Source organism: Electrona antarctica (genome assembly GCF_951216825.1).
Source record: "Electrona antarctica genome assembly, chromosome: 4".
Classification (NCBI taxonomy): Eukaryota; Metazoa; Chordata; class Actinopteri; order Myctophiformes; family Myctophidae; genus Electrona; species Electrona antarctica.
Window position 1 is genome coordinate 30,592,191 of NC_136809.1, and position 23,143 is coordinate 30,615,333.

Genomic DNA, 23,143 nt, shown 5'->3' on the forward strand with positions numbered 1-23,143 from the left:
GTCATTATATAGATATGTTCTAGTTACGTTCTTAGCTTCTTAGCTTACGCATGTTTCTTGATAAATGCATTTTATATATGTGATGTATTCCCATACTTTTGTTCTTGCCTAATGTAAATCGCTCTGGATTAAGAGCGTCTGCTAAATGCCTAAATTGTAAATTGTAAATTGTATGACAGAGAAAACCTTGAGCTGGATTCGGTGGTGAAAATATGCAAGTATCTGACAATATACAAAGTCACAATACCAACTATGATGAGGAAGTATTGCTTTGATTTTCTTCATTATCTGAAAAATAAACATTTAGTTGTTAGCTGGTTTCTGCCTGACAGCAGATATGTTGCTTAGTGTCACACACTTGATTTTTGAAATTGTACTGCATATTTGTTTTCTTTTGAAAGATTTTACCCATGAACTCATTCCCTGCCAGCGATGTAATTTGACACAGGTTTTTTGTTTTTACACTAAATAACCTACAGTAAGATTCACTGTTCGAGTCCCATTAAAAGCAGGAACCAGGAAATCACGTGGTCTCAAAAACAGCTCCCATCCACTCTCACTGAAACGCCTCTATCTCCACTCCTGTGTTGTTCCACGTCCTTGTCCACCAACATTGCATTTTCGACAGACAAACGCACAGTGAACGGCTCTGTGATTATCAACGGTCTGGGGTGCGATCGTAGTTGAGTTGAATATTCTGTGGCTACTTAAAAGATAAGGAAAAACTAAAAAAGCTGGCAGTTGTTGGTAATTTAGGTATTTCATCTGGCAGTGAATGGAGAAGCCCAAAATATGGAAGTCAGTTTTAAGGTAGTTACTGTAGGTCTATCTGTGAGTTTTATAAATATTGAAACAATGAAAATTATTAAAAAGAGCTTGTGACCAACTACATTGGATGTATCTGAAAACAGGTTGCAACAGGTTTGGAGGTTTACACCCAACAGTGGCAATATGCAACCGCAGTAGACTGTAGGTAAAGGGAGTGGACAGCAGGAGGAGGAGAGATGGAGCTGCAGGCTCACCTTCCCACGGTCTCCTGGCCCAAGGGGGCTGTCGGCCAGCATCATCTTCAGAATGGCCTCCCTGCTTTGGCCTGGCTGGAGCTGGAGATGGAACTGGCTGTCTGAACCCAGCAACGCCTGCAGTCTGGAGGCCATGGAAGCCCCCATGGAGAGAGAGAGAGAGAGAGAGAGAGAGAGATGGAGAGAGTGAGAGAGAGAGAGAGAGAGAGAGAGAGAGAGAGAGAGAGAGAGAGAGAGAGAGAGATGGAGAATTGAAGGGGTTGGGCAGAAGTGGAAGATGGATGGAGATAGGAGAGGGGGGAATAGGGCGTATTGGGAGAAGTAAATGACAAGAGGCAAGAGAGAGTAAAATGGACGAGGAGTAGAGAAGAGGGAGAGGTGGAGAGGCAGACAGATGAAGGTTGTAGGAGAGAGAAGGGGGAGGGAATAGAGGAAGGCATGCAAGAGGTATAGAAAGAGTGATGGTAGAGTGTGGAAAAAGGGAAGAATGGATGACGAGAGACAGTATGAGGTGAGAGTGCACAGAGGGAGAGAATGAATATGAGAATGAGTGGGCGGTTTAATGAGAAAGAATGGGGACAAAGAAGAATGGAGAAAAAGAGAAGGGGGGGGGGGTGTGAATGGATGGATTGGGGGGAAAGGGAAATAACAAAATGAGGGCACTTTATGTACAGGCAGTAAACGCAGTGCTACTTAAAGTAGCAGTTAAAGACAGATTAGCATCATCCAGGGGTACGTACTAGGGGCAGGCTAAACAACATACAGTACAGGCTGCAGGCTCAGGTCCACTCTACTCATTTAACCTAAAGTAGGACAACAGTCTGCGTACGGTAGCCGAGCTAAAAGCCCTCAATTGGTTTACAGGAAGTACTCAACCATACAAAACAACAACAAACTATCCAGTTTTCATATGCTGAACCATTTGCCGTTTCAGGTACACTGCCAACAGAAGCCACTGAAAGCCTTATTTATATAGTTGCGCGAAAATGTTATAACAATAACTTGTAGAGCTTGTAGATCTGCTATTTTCGGTGCATGAAACCGTGCACAACAAAGCCTGTAAGAGTAGGAATAACCGATAGTAAACGTTAATAGTGCTGTGTTGTTTTCTATATGCAAGTACACATAGAAGGTGGTTGTTCAAATTCAAGGCTTTAGCCTAAGTGTTTTTAATTTGAATTTAATTGCCCTTTTTTGTGGTCGTTTTGGTCTGAAATCTTCTTAGCTTTTTTCAATTTTCCATTAGGCAAGATATTTTTAAACCCTCTCTGACCGTTTTTGTTATCTCACCAGAACACACTACCATTTATTTATATCTGTAGGTAACGGTTACAATTTGCATACAGTATGCAGATAATAATTACAAGTTAATTACTGGGGAAAGTGTATGCATTGCTGCAAGCACAATGCATACAACAACACTATTTACATCCAAAGCAAACAGCATAATACAGGAAAGATATGAGCCAGAATAACATGGGGAAAGAAAGTGTGCAGTGTCTAGAGCAGGACAGTGAGGACAGGAATGACATGGCAGATGGACAGAATTCAGGAGAGCATGTGCACTCACACCTCATAAAGGATTACACACTGTACTTTAATTTCACTGTCTGCTCACTGACCTGAGGTATGAACCTGGCAGTTTGTGCAAAGAAACTTTAGTATGATGGATGCCATCATCACAAAATATGCGCTTTTCTCAGAGTCAGGGCTTCTGTGTTTCTGTTTCTGTATAATTTGGTCCTTGCCAGGATTCAAGTTACCACTGTTTAGTGATGTGTCAATATCTGTTAATGGCCACTGTGCTTTGTCATGTCTAATTGTGTAACAATCTATATTAAATTAAACCACCCAGTTGTTTAGAGATGCAGCAAACCAATCTGTGATGTTTTCAGTAAAATGTATGTACAGTAATTATCTGTAAGTAACAGAAATATCAATCTGTCTAAGGCTAAATCAATGAACACACTGTTGACTTAAAAATCATTCATAAAGAATGTGAGATTGTTTCATCAGCCTCCAGTGGGTATATCACCCGCATACTTTCTGGAACAAAGAACATCAGCGTAAAACCAGATGTGGCTTATGAATATGTAGTAATAATATAAGCATATGAATATAGCAGGTACAACTAGGGCAGGACAGTGAATTAAAGTGCAGCCGGGGTAACACGGTAACCATGGTAACATTGTTCTACCTGGTCCTCAGAGTTAACGTCTTTAGAAGAAAAGACAAATCGCATCCCATTCCACTGAACATCAATACAGTGAGGAAAAAGAAAGGAAATAAATAATAATGGTAATAATATTAACAGTTCATGAAAACAGAACTATAAATCCAACTACTTTTTTATTTTATTTTTTAACTGCCCAAAATAGAGACACCAGGATTTATGAGGTTATGTGAAAGTTTGACCAAACTCTGACCCCTTTTAATGAGGGAATGATGTCTAACAGACTGGAAGAGGCAGTCCTGCTTCGGGATAGGGAGTCAAAATGTCAACAGTTTTAATGACATCGCCGAGTTAATGAGTCAGAAAAGGTGTCAAATGGCAGCTCTAAAATAGTTCTGCTGCAAAAAAGGTCCATATTTGTAACTACTTAAATCTTGAATATTTATCTTGGATCTAATGTTTCTGTAAACAAGTGACAGTTATCAATGAAATGAATATTTGAAATTATGCAGTGGAGTTTTGAACAGGTTTGAAAAACATTATAAGATCACCAAATGCATACATCTCTATTACTAACTCATCAACACCACAGTTACTGTATGTGTTTTACTTCTACCATGAAACCAGTTATACAGGTATTGGTATAGTGTAATAATAAATCAGTTATACAGGTATTGGTATAGTGTAATAATGAGAATATACAGAATGTATGACTGTTTGCCTATTATCACATGCCCAGTACATGTGGTAAAAGTATTCACTTAATTAAAAATCCATATCATTTCCCTCACCTGTTCGCTTCCTCCAATAGGGAGGTATTGCCATCCTCTGTTTTGTTCCAACTAATCCGATCTTCTTGTCTTGGTGGTGGCCGTGTCTGAGGGGGGTGGCTGAGCCCTGCTCCTGGAGCTGTGACTCCGGGCGAGAGGAGGTAGCCTTTTGAGGAGTCAGTGGAGGCACTGCTCTTTATGCCACGGTCCGAGGGACTGCCTGACCGCCGTGAGCCACTGTGGAGAAAAACGGGAGAAATATTATGAATTTGGTGTTTTTAGTGTCAATGCTTCATCTAGGTAGTCTGTAAAGGCAAAAGTTAAATTCCCACAGAGTCTTCCATTATTAAATAATCATCTTCTCAACAGATTATAAATATATATTTTTTTACATATCCTCTCATATCACAAGAGAGAATATTAAAGATGTAATATGATGTATATAAATAACTCTGCCTATGCTGCTCATCAATACCAACATAATGTCCAATTCCCAAAGTCCAAACCTCATCTGGGCACACAAGTGCCTTTTCCTCTTGAGTAGATTATTATTTCATTTAATTTTTCAGTACTGAGCTCATTTGTTAATTGAGCCAGGGCCTACACTAGGAACACTCTGTATAATGTGACTAAGGGTGATCGCCAACAGCTATTTGTTTTCTCTATTTATAGTAAAGACCCTGAAGCGCTGCTCTTTGTAAGATAAGATACTGTGATTTTACTAAGAAGGTTATGCTGTGTAGTGTACAGTAGTACCAGCAGTAGTAGTACAGTCAAATCTCAAGTATTACTTTAAATTTAGAGTTAACACATTTTACTCTTGGAGTGTAGTTTTAGGGTACATTTCCATCATTCCTCACTATGTCTGCATTAGTATAGTTTTGTTCGTTGAGTCTGGTTGTCTCTGGAGCACCAGCATAGTCTGTAGTGTCAGAGTGCATCAGCAGCACAGCCACTACGCTGCAGGGAACCTGGATAATGCTGGGGCTACAGAGAGAGAGCTCTTTCACACTGGAACATCACTTTCTCCACTAGAACAGCATGGAACTGGGATCTATATATCATATTATGTCTTAGGCAATGCCTCTGAAAATGTCATACCTGGAGAAAGATGAGATCTCGCTGAGATCCCCCAGACTTCCGTCAGTGATGTTACCAGCCGAGGTGGCCTGGGTGATACTCTGGGACAAGCCACCCTCAGGCGTCCCTGATCCTCCACTGTGGTGGTACCCCTCTGGGTACTCCAGTGCCCACTGTTCCCCTGAGCCGTCCTGGAGCATCGCACGGGGGCCTCCTATGGGGAGAGTAGGGGGTGCAGGAGGAGGAGGCGGCATACATGGAGCGGTGTCGATCCCGCTGTCCGTTGACGCCCCTTTGATGTAGGTGAGGCCCAGTGCCTCAGGGTCCATGGGGTCCGCAGAGCCAAAGTGCTTGTCCTCACTGCCGCTGGAGGCATTACTGGACAGAGTATTACTGCTGGAGCGACTGGAACACTGGCTGGAATAGCTCTTGTCACCAGACTGATGTAGAGACAGGCAAAGACAGACATATGGTACATTCACTTCACTTCATGTCACTCTGCCTTTGTTTAGCCCCATAAATACATTGACTGGAAATATCCTTGAAAAACTTGATTGTAAAATGTTTAGATTGCCTGAAAATTGGACTAGGCACTAGGAGGTGTTGCAGCTGGACAGTTTAACCAATACAACCAATACAAGCAAATTCTGCAAAAGTAGAAGAACAGCTCTTGTAACGCGGCTGAAGGAATGACAGAAGACTAAATTGCTTTGAAGCTGGATGGAGACTTGTTTGTACCAACAGACAATCATAATAATCAACAAACACAAAACAGTCATCAACTGCACTTCCTGAATAATCACAAGACAAGATGTCCAGCTGTTCATGGAAGAGGAACTGCAACAGACCAGAGTTCATATACCTCTGTTTTAAGTACAATTATCAACTAATTACAATTTCAGGACTAGCATTGTATTCCAAGTATAAGAAACAATGCACTAAATATTGCCCCCCCCCCACCCCATAGCAATTATCTGAATGAAGATCATATGACAACAGATGCATTATTTGTAGCCCCATAGCAGTCTTGAGACTGAACATCTGTTGAAAACAATGGGATCGACAGTGAGGATATTTTACAAGGTCTAGAGATGAGGTCATGTGTCCAACTGTCCAGAGTCGTGTTGCAAGGTTGCCTGTGTCATGTATGGAAACACGATACAGAGAGTAGAATCTTATACCTAGACAGTCCTTAGAGCTTGTCTCATGAGACCTTCTAGTATTACAGGACATCACCACTGGGACACTTTCACTTAACAGTCGTTTAGTTGGCATGTCTTTGAAAAACACTTTTTAAACTTTTTTTTTATTAGGGCGAGATCAAGAAAACTTTATTTTATTGTGTTTATTATTATTAAATTACACTTAAAAATGTTAAACATATTTTCAAGTCCCTCCATGTTGTATGACATTATTGTAGAGCGACAGTGGCTCAGGAGGTAGAGCAGGTCGTCCAATGATCTATGGGTGTCCTTGGGCAAGACACTGAACCCCAAATTGCTCCCGATGTGCTGGTTGGTACCTTGCATGGCTTCCGCCGCAATCGGTGTATGAATGTGTGTGTGAATGGGTGAATGTAATGCAATGTAAAGCGCCTTGGATAAAGGCGCTATATAAATGCACCATTTACCATATTGGTTGGTAGTATAGAGCCAAATAAGTGAGCAGAAGAACCCTATAATAATTAAGTTCACAGCTTTTAAGTTAATACTACAGTCATAAATATGTCTACATCAAGCGGTCCTTGATTGCAGGACATTAAACCCCCTATCCAATTGAGCATTCTGTTTCTCTGTGCAATCGTCAGCTAAAAATGCAAATGTGAGTATATTAATTATTTTTCAAACTAACAGGAAGTAACAGGGAAAATGCTATAAAAAGGACAATAAGGAAACCACATTTACCAGGTATTAGCTTCCTCAATGTAAAATGCACGCTGGATAAGATCATGAGCTAAATATAAAAACTCAAAATATCCAAACACTACTCACTCGTAGCTTGTTGCTGGCGTCCTTCCCACCCTGTCTCTGTTGACCTCGTTCTCTCATGTTGATGATCTTGGTTGACGGATGATGCCACTTGGCCTCTGCAAGGGGAGAAAGAGGAAGTCATTTTGGAACCCGTTTGTTTTCATTGAGATCTCACATTCCAATTTTCTACATTCCTGTGGTACGGGTTGATCACACTGTCCGGCACCGGCAGATATGCGGTTTGCTCCACTTCCACAGGATTGGACAAGTCCAGTTCAGACTACCAGCTGGGAATTCTTTTTAGATTCATTCCTCGAGGCAAGGTTTTTAGTGTGTTCACATTCATTGAGCTCGTTAGAGATGTAACCGTCATACTTTAACAGTCCCATGTGTTCTATGCATAACATGGGTACCGGAGTAACGTGTAAAAATTGACCCGTTAGTAAATTGTTACACTTTCTGAGTATATGCTGAGAGTAATGCTGGGAATAATGGCATGAGATGATATCCGTTTCTTCTGTCCATACCTGCAGACCTGGTCCTCTCGAGTTTGGGTTCTCTCTCATCTTTAGTACTTGCTGGCTCAATTAGGGCGGGAGATGGGCATCTAGAGCGAGAGAGAGACAGACACACATATTGAGGAAGGAGCGGATGAAACCCTTTGGACCAAAGGTACTTCAAATGTCTTTGAGGCATTCAAACTGTGAATTTAACTGACTTCCACTAAAGAAGTTGTTCTCTCCAGTTGACTCTGGACTCCAATATGGTTTCTATATTTGGCTCATCCCTGCATCAGCCGACATTCTGTCATACTGACCTTGAGCAAAACACTGAACCCGTATTTGCTCACTCATAATTAACCCAGGATATGATCGTAGCCTATGAGTACCCAAGTAAATCTGTTACAATTAAGTGCAACGTTAAAGAGAAGCATAAATAGGAATGATCATGGCAGCCTCATCTGTGAACATTGTGGTATCACTATATCTAGTCTATTTACAGGGCATTCCCTGTACAGTGTAATGAGATACTTTATCACTATTGCTGGTCAGACACATTTCTAACAACGGATGCTGTGGGATATGTGGCAGGAATGCTGGGAAGCTGACACCTGAGCTGGGAAGATTTGCTCTGGCCACAAGCTTGGCGACAGCATGGCTGTCTGGATGGCGGACGGGACATCGACCTCCAACTAGGGAAAAGTGTGTGCGTGTGTGACTGTGTGTGTCCCTTCAACCACACCAGGCAGAGACAATGAGTGCAATGTGTGTGCTTTTGCAGTTGTGTGTACATTATGTCTGTGAGTTAGGTGGTGGTAGGTGTGTGGGTATACACGTCTTTGTGCACACAAAGGTTGTGTTTCGGTAGATCTGTAACAGTGTGCGTCTGTGATGAAAGTCACATATAGCACTGTGTCTCTCAGTCGATGGAGGGGAGGTAATTGTTTAACATGTGCCAGTAGTTCACTAGTTCACTTTCAATAATTAATAATTTATTAGAAAGCCCACTAGAGCAAGACAGTGTGCTGCATAATACAGTTAACTCTTGAAGACATGCATCCTCAGTACAGTATGTGGGCCAAGGATTATCACTCTGACCGTTGCAATGCCCACATGATAGTTGCTTTTAATGTTGGTCATGTAGGAATTGAAGCTTGTACTAATGCTACACTCATCATATGGCCCTGTGAATAAATGCATAAAAATATCTCTATTTCTTGAGCAGAGACATGATCTGTACGGTATGATGTTTTGATGTGATGACACACAAACACAACCATGCATCACATCCATACAGTGATTCCTATCATGGAAGCTGCTCAGTACAACTAGGGCACTGAACCGCTTCAACTGAGGCGAGGAGACTTTAACCTTCCGGTCACTAGGCTGTTTCTCTCAGCCCATAGGCTATAGCTTACGGTTTTGTGTAGTTTGGGGATCACTGGGGGTCATGGACCCATATTCGTGAACAAAAGAAACACACTGAGGAATTGACAGTGGTCCCTCAGATGAAAAAAGAAAAAGAAAAGGGGCAAAAAATGGTACCCAGTGACCTAAATGAAATTTGTAGTACCCCCGCTATGGTTTACTTACCCATTGTAGACAGCTTTCTGGGACCAGGTCCCTGTGGGCCCAGGGTCACTGGAGGTCGACTGGTTGCTAGGGGAACTGCAGAAGATCTGCCCTGCCTCTCCACGGCCCCGAGGTGCAGATGGAGATACATCGTAGTCCTGGAGGATCCTGGGGAAATAAAGACAGAAAAGAACATTATAGAGAGATGGATAACACTTGAAATAATGAACAGAATGTAATGCAATTTTATGCTTTGATTTGTAAGTCGTAAGCCACATCTATAGGGTTTCATACCTATGAACATGGGGTAACACTTTACCAATTAATTAAACACCAATTAATTGACAAATGGTTAACTATTATTTGAACGCTTAAACAATAGATCATTCATGACTACTTATTTTTTATTAACTTTTTACCTTTTTCTCCCTAGCGATTTGTCGTTTAGTCGCCAACTGATTACTCCCCACACACATTGTGTGTTGTAACTGCTGTTGTATCCTACTTGCTCACCTGCCAGTGAGGAGCCCCCACCCTACAGTGACAAATATCACTCTTTCTGCCCGGCTTCCCTCCCCCGAACACGGGCCAATTGCGTTCGTATAGGCGGCTAGGTGGAATCAAACCCCCAGACTCAGACAGTGGTGGGCAGATACTTTACCACTGCGCCTCATTCTTGATTACTTAATTGCAATTATTATTCATATACAGCATATTTATTTTTAAGTATGTTTGTAGTGCTTTATAAATACAGGCATCAAGTGTTTTCCCCTAACACATTTGGTTCCATTTTAAATGCTTTATTTTGTCCGGACGTGGGGGAGGGAGTACTGTATTACTAAACCACATACTGGCTCTGAACCTTTTACTCCTACTCCGTACCATTGACTGCTTGGAATGTCCGTGATCTAGGAAGTTTTTCTTATACCAGTGCTTACTGTTAGGTCTCTCTGGATCAGCATATATCAGCAGTGTAAATGTGATGTAACTGTCCTGGGACACATAGTATAGTTCACAGAAATATCATGGACAAATATGGCCATGTCCTCCTACACTGCTGTTGTTGCGGTGTCATATTCAGCTGACTGAATGGCACTGTGCTGTGTAGACCCATTCCCAATGACATCACCCCTTTAGGGTAGACAGCTATGTGAGTCAAGGGCCAGACATAATGATGTATGTATGTATGCAGACACAATGTCCCGCTGTTCCACTGTGTGTGAGCTCCTGCTGTCCTTGTGCAATATGCGCCTGTGTTCAATTCTGTAAGTTGGCAACATGTTCCTGCCCCAATGTCTCCAGTTATCATGCACATCTACTGTACTTGCTGAGTTAAGTGATTTTGAACTATGAGACTCTATTCTATACTTAGTCTACAGGAACTCCGGAGTGTAAACCCACTAGCCGGAGTAGACACTACATAATCTCCTGAGATGAAACGGGACCCACCAACACACACATGGAATCCCAAGCCTCTGGATTTTATGGGTCATATGACAAGACGTGGTGTTGTGACAGGGAAAACTACACTTTCTTGTGAACATTTATACAGTATGTCGTTTCAATGCAGCTTCTGTGTTTATCATTGATGTTGCGTTCTTCACCTGCATGCCTTTCTTTACTCAATGGGACAGTTAATCAACAGTTAATCAAACTAATGAATTTAATCAATAATAATAAAAAAATGATTTAGAACAATAATAAATCATCAACAAGCCAAACAACAAGCTCAGAACGTGTCATGATGCGTCGTGTTGTGAGCTTGTGTGACATTGTTGTACGACAAAGTATTTAAAAAAAACTCAACAATTTGTATAATTAAAATATAGAAAATCTTCAATTAATCATACTCCAAATACTGGACGTTTGCATTGTTGTCACTCTAGGAATTTTATCTTCCTCTGCTGTTCAGAAATTATGAATGCAGTGTGAGAGTGTGAGTGAAGGATGAGCATTTCCATATGCATATTCAGCAGCTTCCTAGGCGGTCCTGGGTTCTGTTAAAAGTGCTGGCAGCTGTGAATTGACTCAACCAATTAACCGTCTGGCAACACCGCAAATGCTATGAATGGTGTCAAAGCTATAAAGGGGGAGAGCCTCAACAACCCTTCAACAAGGGGTTTAACTATCAATTCTATAGAAAATGTCATTGTCCTTTAAGTAGTATTTGGTCTAGAGGTTTTGTTTTTGATAAAACAAAATAAAAAAATAAAAATAAAAACATTAAACAAGTAGTGGAACTACACAATAATGAGAGAAATCACCATGATATAAAGACAATTGTTAAATAAGACCAGACATGCTGTCAGTACTGTAGCTCAATACAAGACAAATAAGGTCAGCTATTAATGCACAATATGCAAATTCCATTGAAGACAAATTATTCCCTAGTTCTTTTAATCTCATCTTCAGGTACTTATAATGCAAAGCATCCATCATATGACAAACATTATTATTCAGGTTTCCACCCGTCTGATCCATGGCTATTATTTCTCAACACCGTAACTGAAACAAAGCAGCTCCCATACAGTATATAATATGGTGTGTACATTTTTATCCTAAGTGGTTTAATCTCCATTGAGTGCATTCACGTTGTGAGGTGCCCCCGTGAACAACTCACCATGTCGATGGTACAGTACAGTAGTAAGTGTATTTACAGTAGTAAGTGTATTTGTCCCTAACACAATGACACCTTTAATTAGTGTGAAATTCAACCTAAAACACCATTTCAGATTTGCTGCGGTTACAATTTTTGCCATTCTGCTTGATGCAACTAATGAGAACCAGTTGTCACTCCAAACCACAGAACTATGGGGAAAGCTGCAGTTGCAGAAATGGTGCCTAAATATTGCTTATTGCATTATTCCTTCTCTGCCACCTGGTGGACGAAAGTGCCAGCGATTGACTGCCGACCCGGATGTACTTGTTTTTAGTGTGATGCACATCCGTTTTTGGCGTCCATTTTAGATGCTAAATATTAGCGTCAATGCTAGCGAGCTAAAATGAGGCCATCCTTTCTCTAGAAAACGCCAATGTTCCAATCGGGATCACTGGACAATCAGAAAAGACCTCAGAACATCGGGCGTTTTGTCAAAACCATGGAGAGCTCCGTAGAGTTATTCAGCTTTTCAGGCAGCCGCTATACAAGAAGTGAACGACAGTGCGCATGCGCAAAACCGGTCTAGTAGGATCACTGAAGAAGGAAAGGCCAAGTTAAAAAAAAAAAAAAAAAAGAACAGCGATCCCGTTTGATCAATAATAAAGCTTATATGACGGAGTATTCCGTCATAAGAAGACTTTGTGTTAAGTTGACAGTGTGATCGTAAAGGGTTCCTGCCCCATCATTTGGCAACAGAGAAGAGAAAACACGCCCCTCATTTTAACGAGGAAGGCTGTTTAGGAGCTCCAAAGACATTAGGTTGCCATCTTAATCCGTCTTTATCTGCATCAATCCCGATAATCTTGAAATCAGATTAAGTGCAAATTATTCTACCTTTGCCCTCAAAATAAGTATCTTGGTGAGTGTGGATTGTGTGTGCAGTGGCCTTCATTTTAGACTGCATGTACTGTGTGTGTAGACTACACACATACAGACACAGTACATGCAGTCTAGAGCCATATACAGTATAGCTTGCTAGATTAGCTGATATATACATTAGCAGATGCTCTCTTATCCATGGGTGCAGTCCGCCCACAATGTGGCCCCTGAGCGATTTAGTTGAATAGCCCTGCTCTAGGGTGACATAAAATGTCAAAAACGTTATGGTAATATTATAAACTAATTATCTCCCGGTCTTTCGTTGTGTAAACCACCTCGGGCCCGGCTGCATTATACATGATACAATGGCCCTCAGTTGGGTAAACTCGGGCAAGGGCGATGGGTAATGTACATACGCCATACATGTTTTATGCTGACACAGAAAACCAACGAACCATGTTTTTTTTTTATCCCACCAGATTCTTTGTCAGCTTTCCAGTCAAATTCTCACCACTTGTTAATTTTATGCTAATCATATTAGAGGACCTTGACCTAATTATTTGCACTGTTATGCAAATTAATCTCAGGGCTGCTGATGATTAACTGATAGAGGGCCCCATTGAAAGGTTCATGAAAGGCGCTATTCAAGTTATTATTATTGTGTCCAGAAGGACAGCTCTATAATATGACAAAAATAAATATACATTTAAATACAGAATTAAGTCATAGTACAGTCTGAGGCTTAAATGAAGTCATAGAGATTATTGCTTTCCCTATAAGGAAATTGTAACATTAACATAAGGACTGATTGTCAATAAAAAAATGAATACACAATTTTGCTGTAGTGCACCACTTTGCAACTGAAATCACAAAGTTTCTGCTTTTTTGATGCGCTTATGCAAGATACTTGAAAGATCAATATATCCAGTCATTGTCAATGTCCAGTCATCTTTGGTATACAATGCGAGGACGATTGCCTTCCTAGGACATTAAGCAATTGCAATCAATATCGCTTATGTCACTCTCTCAGCCAGACGTCTAATTTTAATTAATTGGAAGTGGGCTACTCCTCCACCATTTAAATACTGGGTCAGAAATGCATTGCAATTCTTGAAGCTGGAAAAGATCAGATTTGCTTGACGAGGTGCTAAGGATAATTTTGGCAGTTCCAGTTCATGGCGTTACCTTGCTACTTTTTTTTTTTTTTTTACAATTTAAACAGCATCTTTGACTGAACTCTCAACAACTTGGTGTACTGACACTACCCGTTTTATAACTATAACTATATAACTATATTCAAAGTACCATTAACCCTTGGACTGTCACCCCTAATAGCAGCTTTTCAGTGCCTTCTGCCAGCTCTATTCATGATTTTAATTCATCATTTGAATGCCAATAGAAAAATCTGTGATATACACAATATATCTCATTTTAATGCGGCAAGTATATAGTATTAGACACCCAGTCCTGATGGTGGCGGAAACTTCACCATTATGCCGATTTTGACCGAATTCCGAATCTGGCCGTCGTCATTTCCGGTTCAACATTGAAAACATCCGCTATCTTTCTTAACTTTGTGTTAATTCCGTGCGATCATTGTTTTGTTTCATATCTAAGTCAAATTAAGCTCTAATCAAGCCCCGAATATCGCATTTTGAGCAGCTATGCACATAAAGACCTTGTGCGTGCGTGCGTGCACGAGCGTACACGTGAGGATTTCGGCCGGTTTTAGGTGGACGGAATAAAACAATTCCGTCAATTTCGTCAACGGGAGTGCTGGATTTTGACGTCAATTACGTCAATGTGCAGAAACAGAAAAAGTACCTGGTTCCATCCTTTCTGTCAAAGGAGGTACTCCGTGATATAGTTCCATGGGCGTACTGGAACATCTGCTGCCCAGGGCTAGGACCTTGAATTGGTGATGTTCGAGAGAGGGGAGGAGCTCCTGGGATGGCCGAGACTCTGTGCCATGCCTGGGGTGTTGCAGCCATCCTGTAGGCTCCTTGGGGCCCATCCTGCTCAAGCTTATACTCCACCATTGGCACACGGTACACCTCTGACCAGCTCCTGGACAAATCACAAGTTGATGAATGAGTTCAACTTTACAATGCATTACATTTTGATCGACTTTCTCTCTCATCTGGTCCAGAATGTTCAACAAGACATTGTTGCAACATCATGGGTAATGGGTTTGTATACAGTTGGACTCTGACCTATCTTTCCTAGTATTCTGAATTATCCATGTAGTATACAGATTCATACTTAATTCAAGCAGAGATACATTAATCCAGATAGACTAGGGCAGTGGTGTTGACATTTAAAGATAGTCCGTGCAGGTATTAATTTCACTGAGCTCTGTGCTGAGACATAACTCCCCATGAAAAATACAATGGAGGCTTATTTACGCCAATAATGGCATTTCATTAAACTCTCTCAATAACAGGTTATCTTCCAAGTCTCAAATAAACCTCTCCTTCCCTGCAAAGCCTCCAAAACAAAAACACACGCAACCGTTTCCACAACCCAGAATAGGATAATGACTAACCTCGTACATGGTAAATCATCACTGTATAAGACACCCCACTGGTCCTAATGCTGCCGTCCCCTGGCAATTGGATCATGTATCACCAATTTGTAATGGTCACAACAATGCGATACGAAAATAGCAAGGATTGCCTAAGCTTCATTTCTGTGCAATTAAAAGTAAATCAGCCAATTTGTTTTAGGACATCCTGACAGCGACTTGGAGAAACAATGTAAAGCTCTGATATACTCTATATATTATTATTATAACTCTTTAGACTTCCAAAAAGAAGACAGATTAGAGAGACAGCATTGCTACTTAGGTCAGAACCGTTGTTGCAGGTTAGTGTGCTTGCCTATTAGGCAACCACGGTATTGTTCCAGCAATTACAGCACTAATATTGCCAGCCCGTCTGTTAATTGGGGGTTGTTTGTGGGTGACTGGGTGTCACCCACAACAACCCCGAATTAACAGACAGGCTGCAGGCAGATGATGGAGTCTGAGTGAGACATAATCCACTAAGCTCACCAAAACCTGAGGATGACCCGGTCTGCTGCAACAGGAGCACCAGATTCACCACAATTTAATTATGCCACATCACTGGGTATGTCTGCTTAATTTCCATTTAAAATGCACAGAAGGTAAATAAAGAATTAAATGGCTAAAGGTCAAAAACATTTTGTGAATCACCAACCTGTGACTATGACCGCTGAAGGGGACTGTGGTTGTAATTAAATCATGTTTGCTTCTCTGTCTACGACTCTACGGTATGCCATTCTGTGGCTGTTATTTTGGGGGCCTAAACAAAATAACATAATAATGCCAGATTATGTTTAGAGGATTATGTTTTAGTGATTACTTTTAGCTCAACCCTGTTGGAAAGCCTCAGTGATATTACGTTACAATGACAAATGTTTAAACCTGATCAACCTACATCATTCAATTTCCCTAAATCAAATAAAGAGTTTTAACCCAACCAGTAAGACGCCCTGAGGGCAAGAAGCCCAAAAGGGAGAGGTCGTGCTGAAACAACAGAGCTTCTTAATACGGCACAGTTGAGAAGCAGGAGTTAAACTATTAATCTGGTGTCAGTGAGGTCAGATGTAGAGTTGCTGGCCGGCTCCATAGATCTAGTATGTCAAACCATGTATGGCTATCCAGGGTTTGATGAGGTCAGTGTCGTGATCTTCATTATATTAGTCCGGCAGTGGGGAATTTGGTATATAGTCTTTTTATTGGCCTAAAATATTGTCTATATACATACATTCATAAATCCACTTGCTGACCGGCTGTCGGTATAGTGCACATTTTTATAGGGGTTTCTTGTGACCCCACCATTAACATCCTATGTAAGGCAAAAATGTCAAAAATGTTAAACTTTAAGTAGCATGTGACATGTATCCATGAATCCATTCCAAGCATTAGTTTTGCACAAAAAACACTTGGGCTAAAAACAGCCATAGCCACTTGCCCAAATGTGTCCAAAATATGCTGACCTCATCACATTTGTGCTGATCTCATCACATTTGTCATGACAGCTATGGCCATTTTTAGCCCAAGGAGTGTTTTTTGTGCAAAACTAATGCTTGGAATGGATTCAGAATCATGAAAACCACATGCTACTTAAAGCATAAGGAAAGTTTGACATTTTTGCCTTATATTGGATGTTAATGTTAGGGTCACAAGAAACCCCTATAAAAAAACAATTGCTCAATACTGACAGCCGGTCAGCAAGTGTATTCATGAATGTACTGTATGTATATAGACAATGTTTTAGGCCAATAAGAAAGACTATTATACGAAATTTCCCAACCCCCAAGCCCAGCTGCCGGACTATATGGAGACAACCACACTGGTTATCATGAGACTGTCACAATATGACCATATATTGACATTCCCATATATTTCTCCTGTATTTCATTGACCAAAAATGCACAATGAAAAACAGGTATGGCCAGGGTTCATGGCCATATATAGTGTCTTGAGTGTAGAGGGTTTGATGATGTCAGATCGACATCGTCGTGATCTTCATATATGGAGACGGCCATATGTGGAGCGTATCACAAAGCGTTGACAGACTGACAACCTTCAGGAGCGTGTCACGAGGCGTTGTGATCTTCATTAATGGAGACAGTCATATATGTAGCGTGTCACGAGGCGTGATGTCACAAGGCGTGATGGATTGACAAACATATATGGAGGCGTGAGTGACGGCGCGACGGACAGGGTTTGCTGGTTTTCATAGTAATCTGCGACCTACCATCGCAATAAAACCAGGAGCATTTCAGATTTGTGGGTTAGCTATTCAAAAGTAGAAGATATACACACTCACAAACCTTGCACATCTGCTATTTTTGAACATTTTTGAAAAATCTTGAAAGTGATAGAATTAGCCTCAGGTGTGTGTTATAGTCATTATAACCATTTACTTCCATGGTGGACAAAATTCTAACACCACCAACAACACCGGTTTACACCCGAGCCCTCTCACCTTCGAGGATTCCCATCCTCATGAGGCTTTAGTATGACTACGCTGACCACGGCCGATGTCCTCAGCAGATCAATCATCTGCTCATGGGACAGGGTTGCTACAGCGACCCTGCAGATCTCCACCAGTCGGCAGCCAGGGCGGAGGCCAGCCTGCCAGGCGAAGCCGTAGGGCTCCACGTCAGCCACCACACCCTCAAAGTTGACATGGAAACCCAGCTGGCCGAGAGCGTTCCTCCTCAGGGTCAACTCCACAGCCTCACACCCCCGGCTCACCACCTGGACAGAATCAAAGATGACTAGTAAGTATCATGTACAAAAAAGTCATTAATCAAAGCACATACGTTCAGACAAGATCAACAAAAACACGAACCCAAACCCACCAAGCTAATAAATTGATTTGTTTTAATGAAATTGCAGTTCAGTTTGATCACAGACTAAATCTCAGTATGTTGACTCAATACACTTTACATAAGCAGAGACACAAGCATTGGTGACAGTGGCGATGAGAAAGGAGAGAAAGGTAATACTACATTTGAGTTATGTGTAAAGAAGGTTTATGCCTCGACAACACCAAAGGTTTTTCACAACAACAATGTTGGTGTATTTTCTTTAACAATGCTTTCCAATGCAATCCAGCAAACAGCACAAGGAGTATGGCTGATTAACCATATTCAATCTGGCATCCCTATTTTGAGCATGTCATTATAGGCATTTCAAACATTTTCAAAAATAGCATAGCTACAAGTTTACAACACATCGCAATTCACCTTGAAGTTTTTTCTTGGTCATTATAATCCATACACAAATTCCCATGGCAGATTAGTTATCTGTAGTAACTGAAACTATGACTGTTCTATTCACGGTAGACTGAGCAGAGCTTTGCCAAATAACTTGGCAAAGCTTCTTAACAGCATTAGGATGATGGACTAATAATAGACCATCATCGTCGTTAGTTCTACCTCCAAAGGCTTGAGAGAGAAGCACAACTGCAATAAATCCACTAAATGTGCAGATAATGGTCTGAGGCATAATTACTCACACTAATAGGAGCCAAATAGAATTACAGGATTTATGAAAACTCATTTTAAGTGTACACTGATCCAGTATGGCATCTACACTGCCATGAGTGCCGTGAGATGATTCACTAAATTAAGTTAAATAATATGAGTTATGTTAAATAAAAGCATTTGAATATCGTCTAACTATTTTTTATTCAGCGTTCTGGTGCCAGGGACCAACCACAACCCTCTTACCTCTAGCCTCTGCATGATTTCCTTGCCATCCTCCCAGCATCCCTCCTGGGTGGAAAACACGACACAGTCCCCTCTCTCATAGAACACCTTCACAGTCCCGGCCACGGCGCTCCATCCAATGAGGTCCCGACAGTAGCAATGGAACACCACCTCTTTGCTAGCCTCTTCTATCAATACCACCAACTCGTTGGAGATGGCCAGCAGGCAGCCTGTGTCCGTCGAGTGGACGAAGTCCCGGGCCACCACAGCCCAGGACACGGACCCGCTGCTCTGGAGGTGGGCGTTTCTCCGCGGCCGAGTACGCTCTTTCTTCTTCCCTCCCAGTGTGATGAAACTGAACTTGGCACTAGCAGAGCAGTCCACTGGGGTTGCACTTACAAAGTTCTCTGCCAGGTCCTATGAACGATTATGTGTTATTATAAATTAGTATAAATTTTGAATGAGTTTCAAAAGAAACAAATGAAACAAATGAAAAGAAAAGTGAAGTGAAGAGCTCAAAAAACCAGAGTATACCTTGAGGTACTCCTGTCGTGTGCGTGTCGCCATGGCACGGAACTTTTCAGACTTGTGTGCAGCATGCTCTCCGTTGATCATCTTAGCCAACAGGAAGTCTCTAAAGGCTGGGGAGTGAGGAAAGATCAACCCCGGTGGGACTGTGGGGCCGAAAACTGGCACATCCTTTGATCTGGTTACAGCAACGCTAAAGAGAGAGAGAGAAATAATGATGATAATGACATTTTACATTATTTTGTATTTTTAACTGATAAACTACATACAAATGTATGAGTCAGCAGGAATTCGGGAGATCAATCTCATGTCAACATGTGGCTGACTGGACATAACCAAACATTCCCATGATTGAACCACTCTGTTATCCTAATAGCCAGAATAACACACCTGATTACCCAATAAATATGATGATTATTATTATTATTGTTAAATTAATATATTTATACGAGTCTGATATGCTGAGTATGCATGTCCTTTTACAACCTGCACTGCTTCACACTCATTTGGTTACACACCCTAACCAACCTTACTCTGTACAATCACATTCTTGTGTTGTTGGCCACTGGAGAACTTGGGATTTTCTAAATTGTGCTGATGGGCAGCTCGACATTAATATTGGAGAAAAATGTAGTGTTATGCATGCACCGCTCCACCCAGAGGTTTCTTGTTGATCCAGGGATTTGATCCTAATTATCTTCAGTCCATGGTTGACGAAATAATAACATTATGTACGAATGGATTATTTATATTACAAGAGACTGGAAGACTGGAATGTGTAGTCTTTACCTCCCAAAATGGAAGACTGCTTTGGATAAACTCTCCTTATTTTTATTCATTTTTTTACTCATTTACTCACCTGTAGCAGGTGCCGTCTGTACAGGGATTGTGGACTCGAACGATGATGAAGATGTGCTGGAAGTGGGAGCGAATGTTTTTGGGAGTGAAGGGGAGAGCTCCAGGCTCCTGGAAGATGACAGTGACAATGTCGTTGCCGATGTGCCGCTTCCTCAGTAGCTATATAAAGAGAGGAATAAATAAACACAAGGGTCTATGTGTTATTTACAGTGTATAGGTTAAGGGGAAGCACAGGTTAACACACCAAACGCCCAGGGTTATTTAATCCATTAAATCAGAGCACCCAGCAATTTATAGCAGCAGAGCACATTTGGCAACGGACCAGGCGCTATCCCGGATGTAGCTGAAGTAGCTTGACGTAGCCAAAACACTCCCGAGGCAATAGACAACAACGGGAGGTATGATTAATTCTAACATGAGTAGCGACGGGAACGCGATGGGCTGTCTAACACATAATCTTTGCTTTAAATTGGACGGAATGATTTAGATCAAGAGTTATTCACGTTTTAAGATTTTTGGTCTCATCGGCTAAAATGGGGGGGGGGGGCATTTTCGATGACTTCCCACCGGGAAAAAACATTGAATGTTGCGCAACAGACGCTCCCAGCCTGTGAGCGATGCGATTGGTTTTGATCAATAAATCTCCGTCCTTTTATCAATCTCCGTCCTGAGCACTGGGCGTTACTAATTGATTGAACGGAGAACTCCGTCCTTGCCGCTCGGGGTGTTAACTACTTGACAATTAAAATGGATGCAATTTATATACATTTTGTCCTGATCAGTGGACCATAGCTTTTGGTCCCATGCACTGCTCACAACATCTCATCTCCAAATGAAACCATTCATGTGTGTCATGCTGCCCGAATGTATAAGCTTGTGGAATAACGAAAGAAGTGGTTAGACTAGACTAGAGCATATGCCTTTCATGCGGAAGGTTGTGTGTTCGAATCCTGCCTGGGGTCGACGTCAGCAAGGGCATGTGGTCGCAACGGCTTCCTAACGCCAAATCAAATGGGTTCAGATCTGAGCCAAGTCTCCTGTGGAGGCGCGTCTGAAGCCTGTCCTGGACGGGGTATCCGGACGTAAAAACAAATCCATCCAATTATATAGACTACTATTATATGGCTTTATATCATGTCCTGTCGTTGCAGTACTACTGTATACTATGTGTCATTATGTATGGTCTCACAATGTTACTGGCACCAATATCAAGACATTCCTTTAAATGAATTTAATCTTCCATTTTGTAACGTCTTGATGTGTTCCAGATGAGATGTTGGTCACTAACCTCTGGATCAGAACAGGATTGAGAGAGGAACAGTATGGCTCAATGAGGGATCATTCAGGGGCCTCCAGAGGATTCATGGCTTATCCCAGACTATCAACCATGATCTAAGTATCCAGCACCAAATCCAAACAAATCCTTCTAATCAACAACACTAAGACACATGCAGGCAACGCATCCGAGCATTCGTTGAGAGCTCAAAGCAAGCAAGGACATTAAATCGTGACCTGCTTTCCACGGATTCCAGCTATTGACTTAATACTGTAGCCAGAAGGCTATCTCAGATTGGCATACTGTACTACATACAGTACATTCTGTCAATCCAAACAACCCACACGAAGGATCAACTCAAGGCTCTAACACACATTACCATTATTAAACCATTACCGTTCAATCTACACTTTTATTATTAAATATGTTTGAGGTCCCAGGCGTTGGGATCAAATGACACCATTGTTTTTGAGCTGTGTTTGTGTCTGCTGGTCGCCCTCATCCGGTCCCAGGCGCATAATGAGCAGATCTCACCGGGAGCATTAATTGGCGGTTGCATGCCGAATCGTTGCCACGGCAACATCTCCAGCAATAGAAATTCCAATTAACAACTGACTGAAGAAAGAGGCTGCCTGTGAAATGAGAAGTGCCAGTTCTAATGAGGAGAGGCAGGGAGCGACTAAACGGGGAGAAACCACCAGCAGTTGTGTTGTTATGATGAAAGAAACAACTAAAGTTAATTATGTACTTTGATTATGGCAGACGTTGGCCGTAGTGACTATTATTTGACTCTCGCAATATTGCCATTCTTGAAGGACGCATGCCTAAGCTGCGGGCCCCTTTATCCATCATGAGGACCATGTTAACCTCTCCCTCGTCACAAAAGAAGCTTGTACCCAAAACATGATGCAGTGTGTTCAGACTGCACACACACACACACACACACACACACACACACACACACACACACACACACACACACACACACACACACACACACACACACACACACACACACACACACACACACACACACACACACACACACACACACACACACACACACCTGTTGTCGGTTGTTGGGTGTGTAGGGCAGCAGGGTGGAGACGTGGAACATCAGTTCATAGTCCTTATAAGTGGTGTACAGAGAATGGGTACCTGTGGAATCAGCTGGTAGACAAACAGAAAGCCTGACATCAGAGACAGTCACTTGTTTTTTGAAAACGTTCAAATTCGTATTAAAAACTGTACAAAAATAGATAATTACGTTGCTACATGTACGACAACAACTAATGAGACACAGAGGTAGCGCCCGGATTGAAAGTTATAACAACGTATAGGTTACAACACGACTAAATAGGTTTAATAAACCAAGTACCTCTTGGCTGATCTTTATTTAAAGCCCTTTCTTTTTAAAGCGCCAACAACTCAAGGATGAGTAAAAGGTAGTTTATAATCAGTCCTATCCACTTAAACCTTCATTTAGTAAAGTTGACCTGAGTTGGCTCTGTATTTGGTCTGCTCTTTTTACTCTCTATAGATACCAAATCTCTTAGCGGAAAATATTCCGAGTGATGAGAGATTATGTCTGTCTTTCCAAATGAAATTCCTTCATTTTCATCTACTAAAGAGAATACAGTACATGTGTACAGAACAAACACAGTTTCTTC

At 41.6% G+C, this 23,143-nt stretch overlaps 1 protein-coding gene across 1 annotated transcript in view; it reads right to left on the minus strand.

Moving 5' to 3' along the window:
- The window catches only part of sipa1l2 (signal-induced proliferation-associated 1 like 2), a 94,571-nt gene that overhangs the window by 17,958 nt on the left and 53,470 nt on the right, over positions 1-23,143 (minus strand). The window contains exons 7-18 of the mRNA XM_079499964.1: positions 22,540-22,643; positions 20,199-20,356; positions 19,346-19,532; positions 18,833-19,228; positions 17,581-17,855; positions 14,390-14,632; positions 9,109-9,255; positions 7,543-7,622; positions 7,037-7,131; positions 5,067-5,485; positions 3,987-4,202; positions 1,023-1,146 (exon numbers count right to left, since the gene is read on the minus strand). Coding sequence (XP_079356090.1) covers positions 1,023-1,146; positions 3,987-4,202; positions 5,067-5,485; positions 7,037-7,131; positions 7,543-7,622; positions 9,109-9,255; positions 14,390-14,632; positions 17,581-17,855; positions 18,833-19,228; positions 19,346-19,532; positions 20,199-20,356; positions 22,540-22,643 — 2,444 coding nt within the window. The remainder of the gene's footprint in view (positions 1-1,022; positions 1,147-3,986; positions 4,203-5,066; positions 5,486-7,036; positions 7,132-7,542; positions 7,623-9,108; positions 9,256-14,389; positions 14,633-17,580; positions 17,856-18,832; positions 19,229-19,345; positions 19,533-20,198; positions 20,357-22,539; positions 22,644-23,143) is intronic.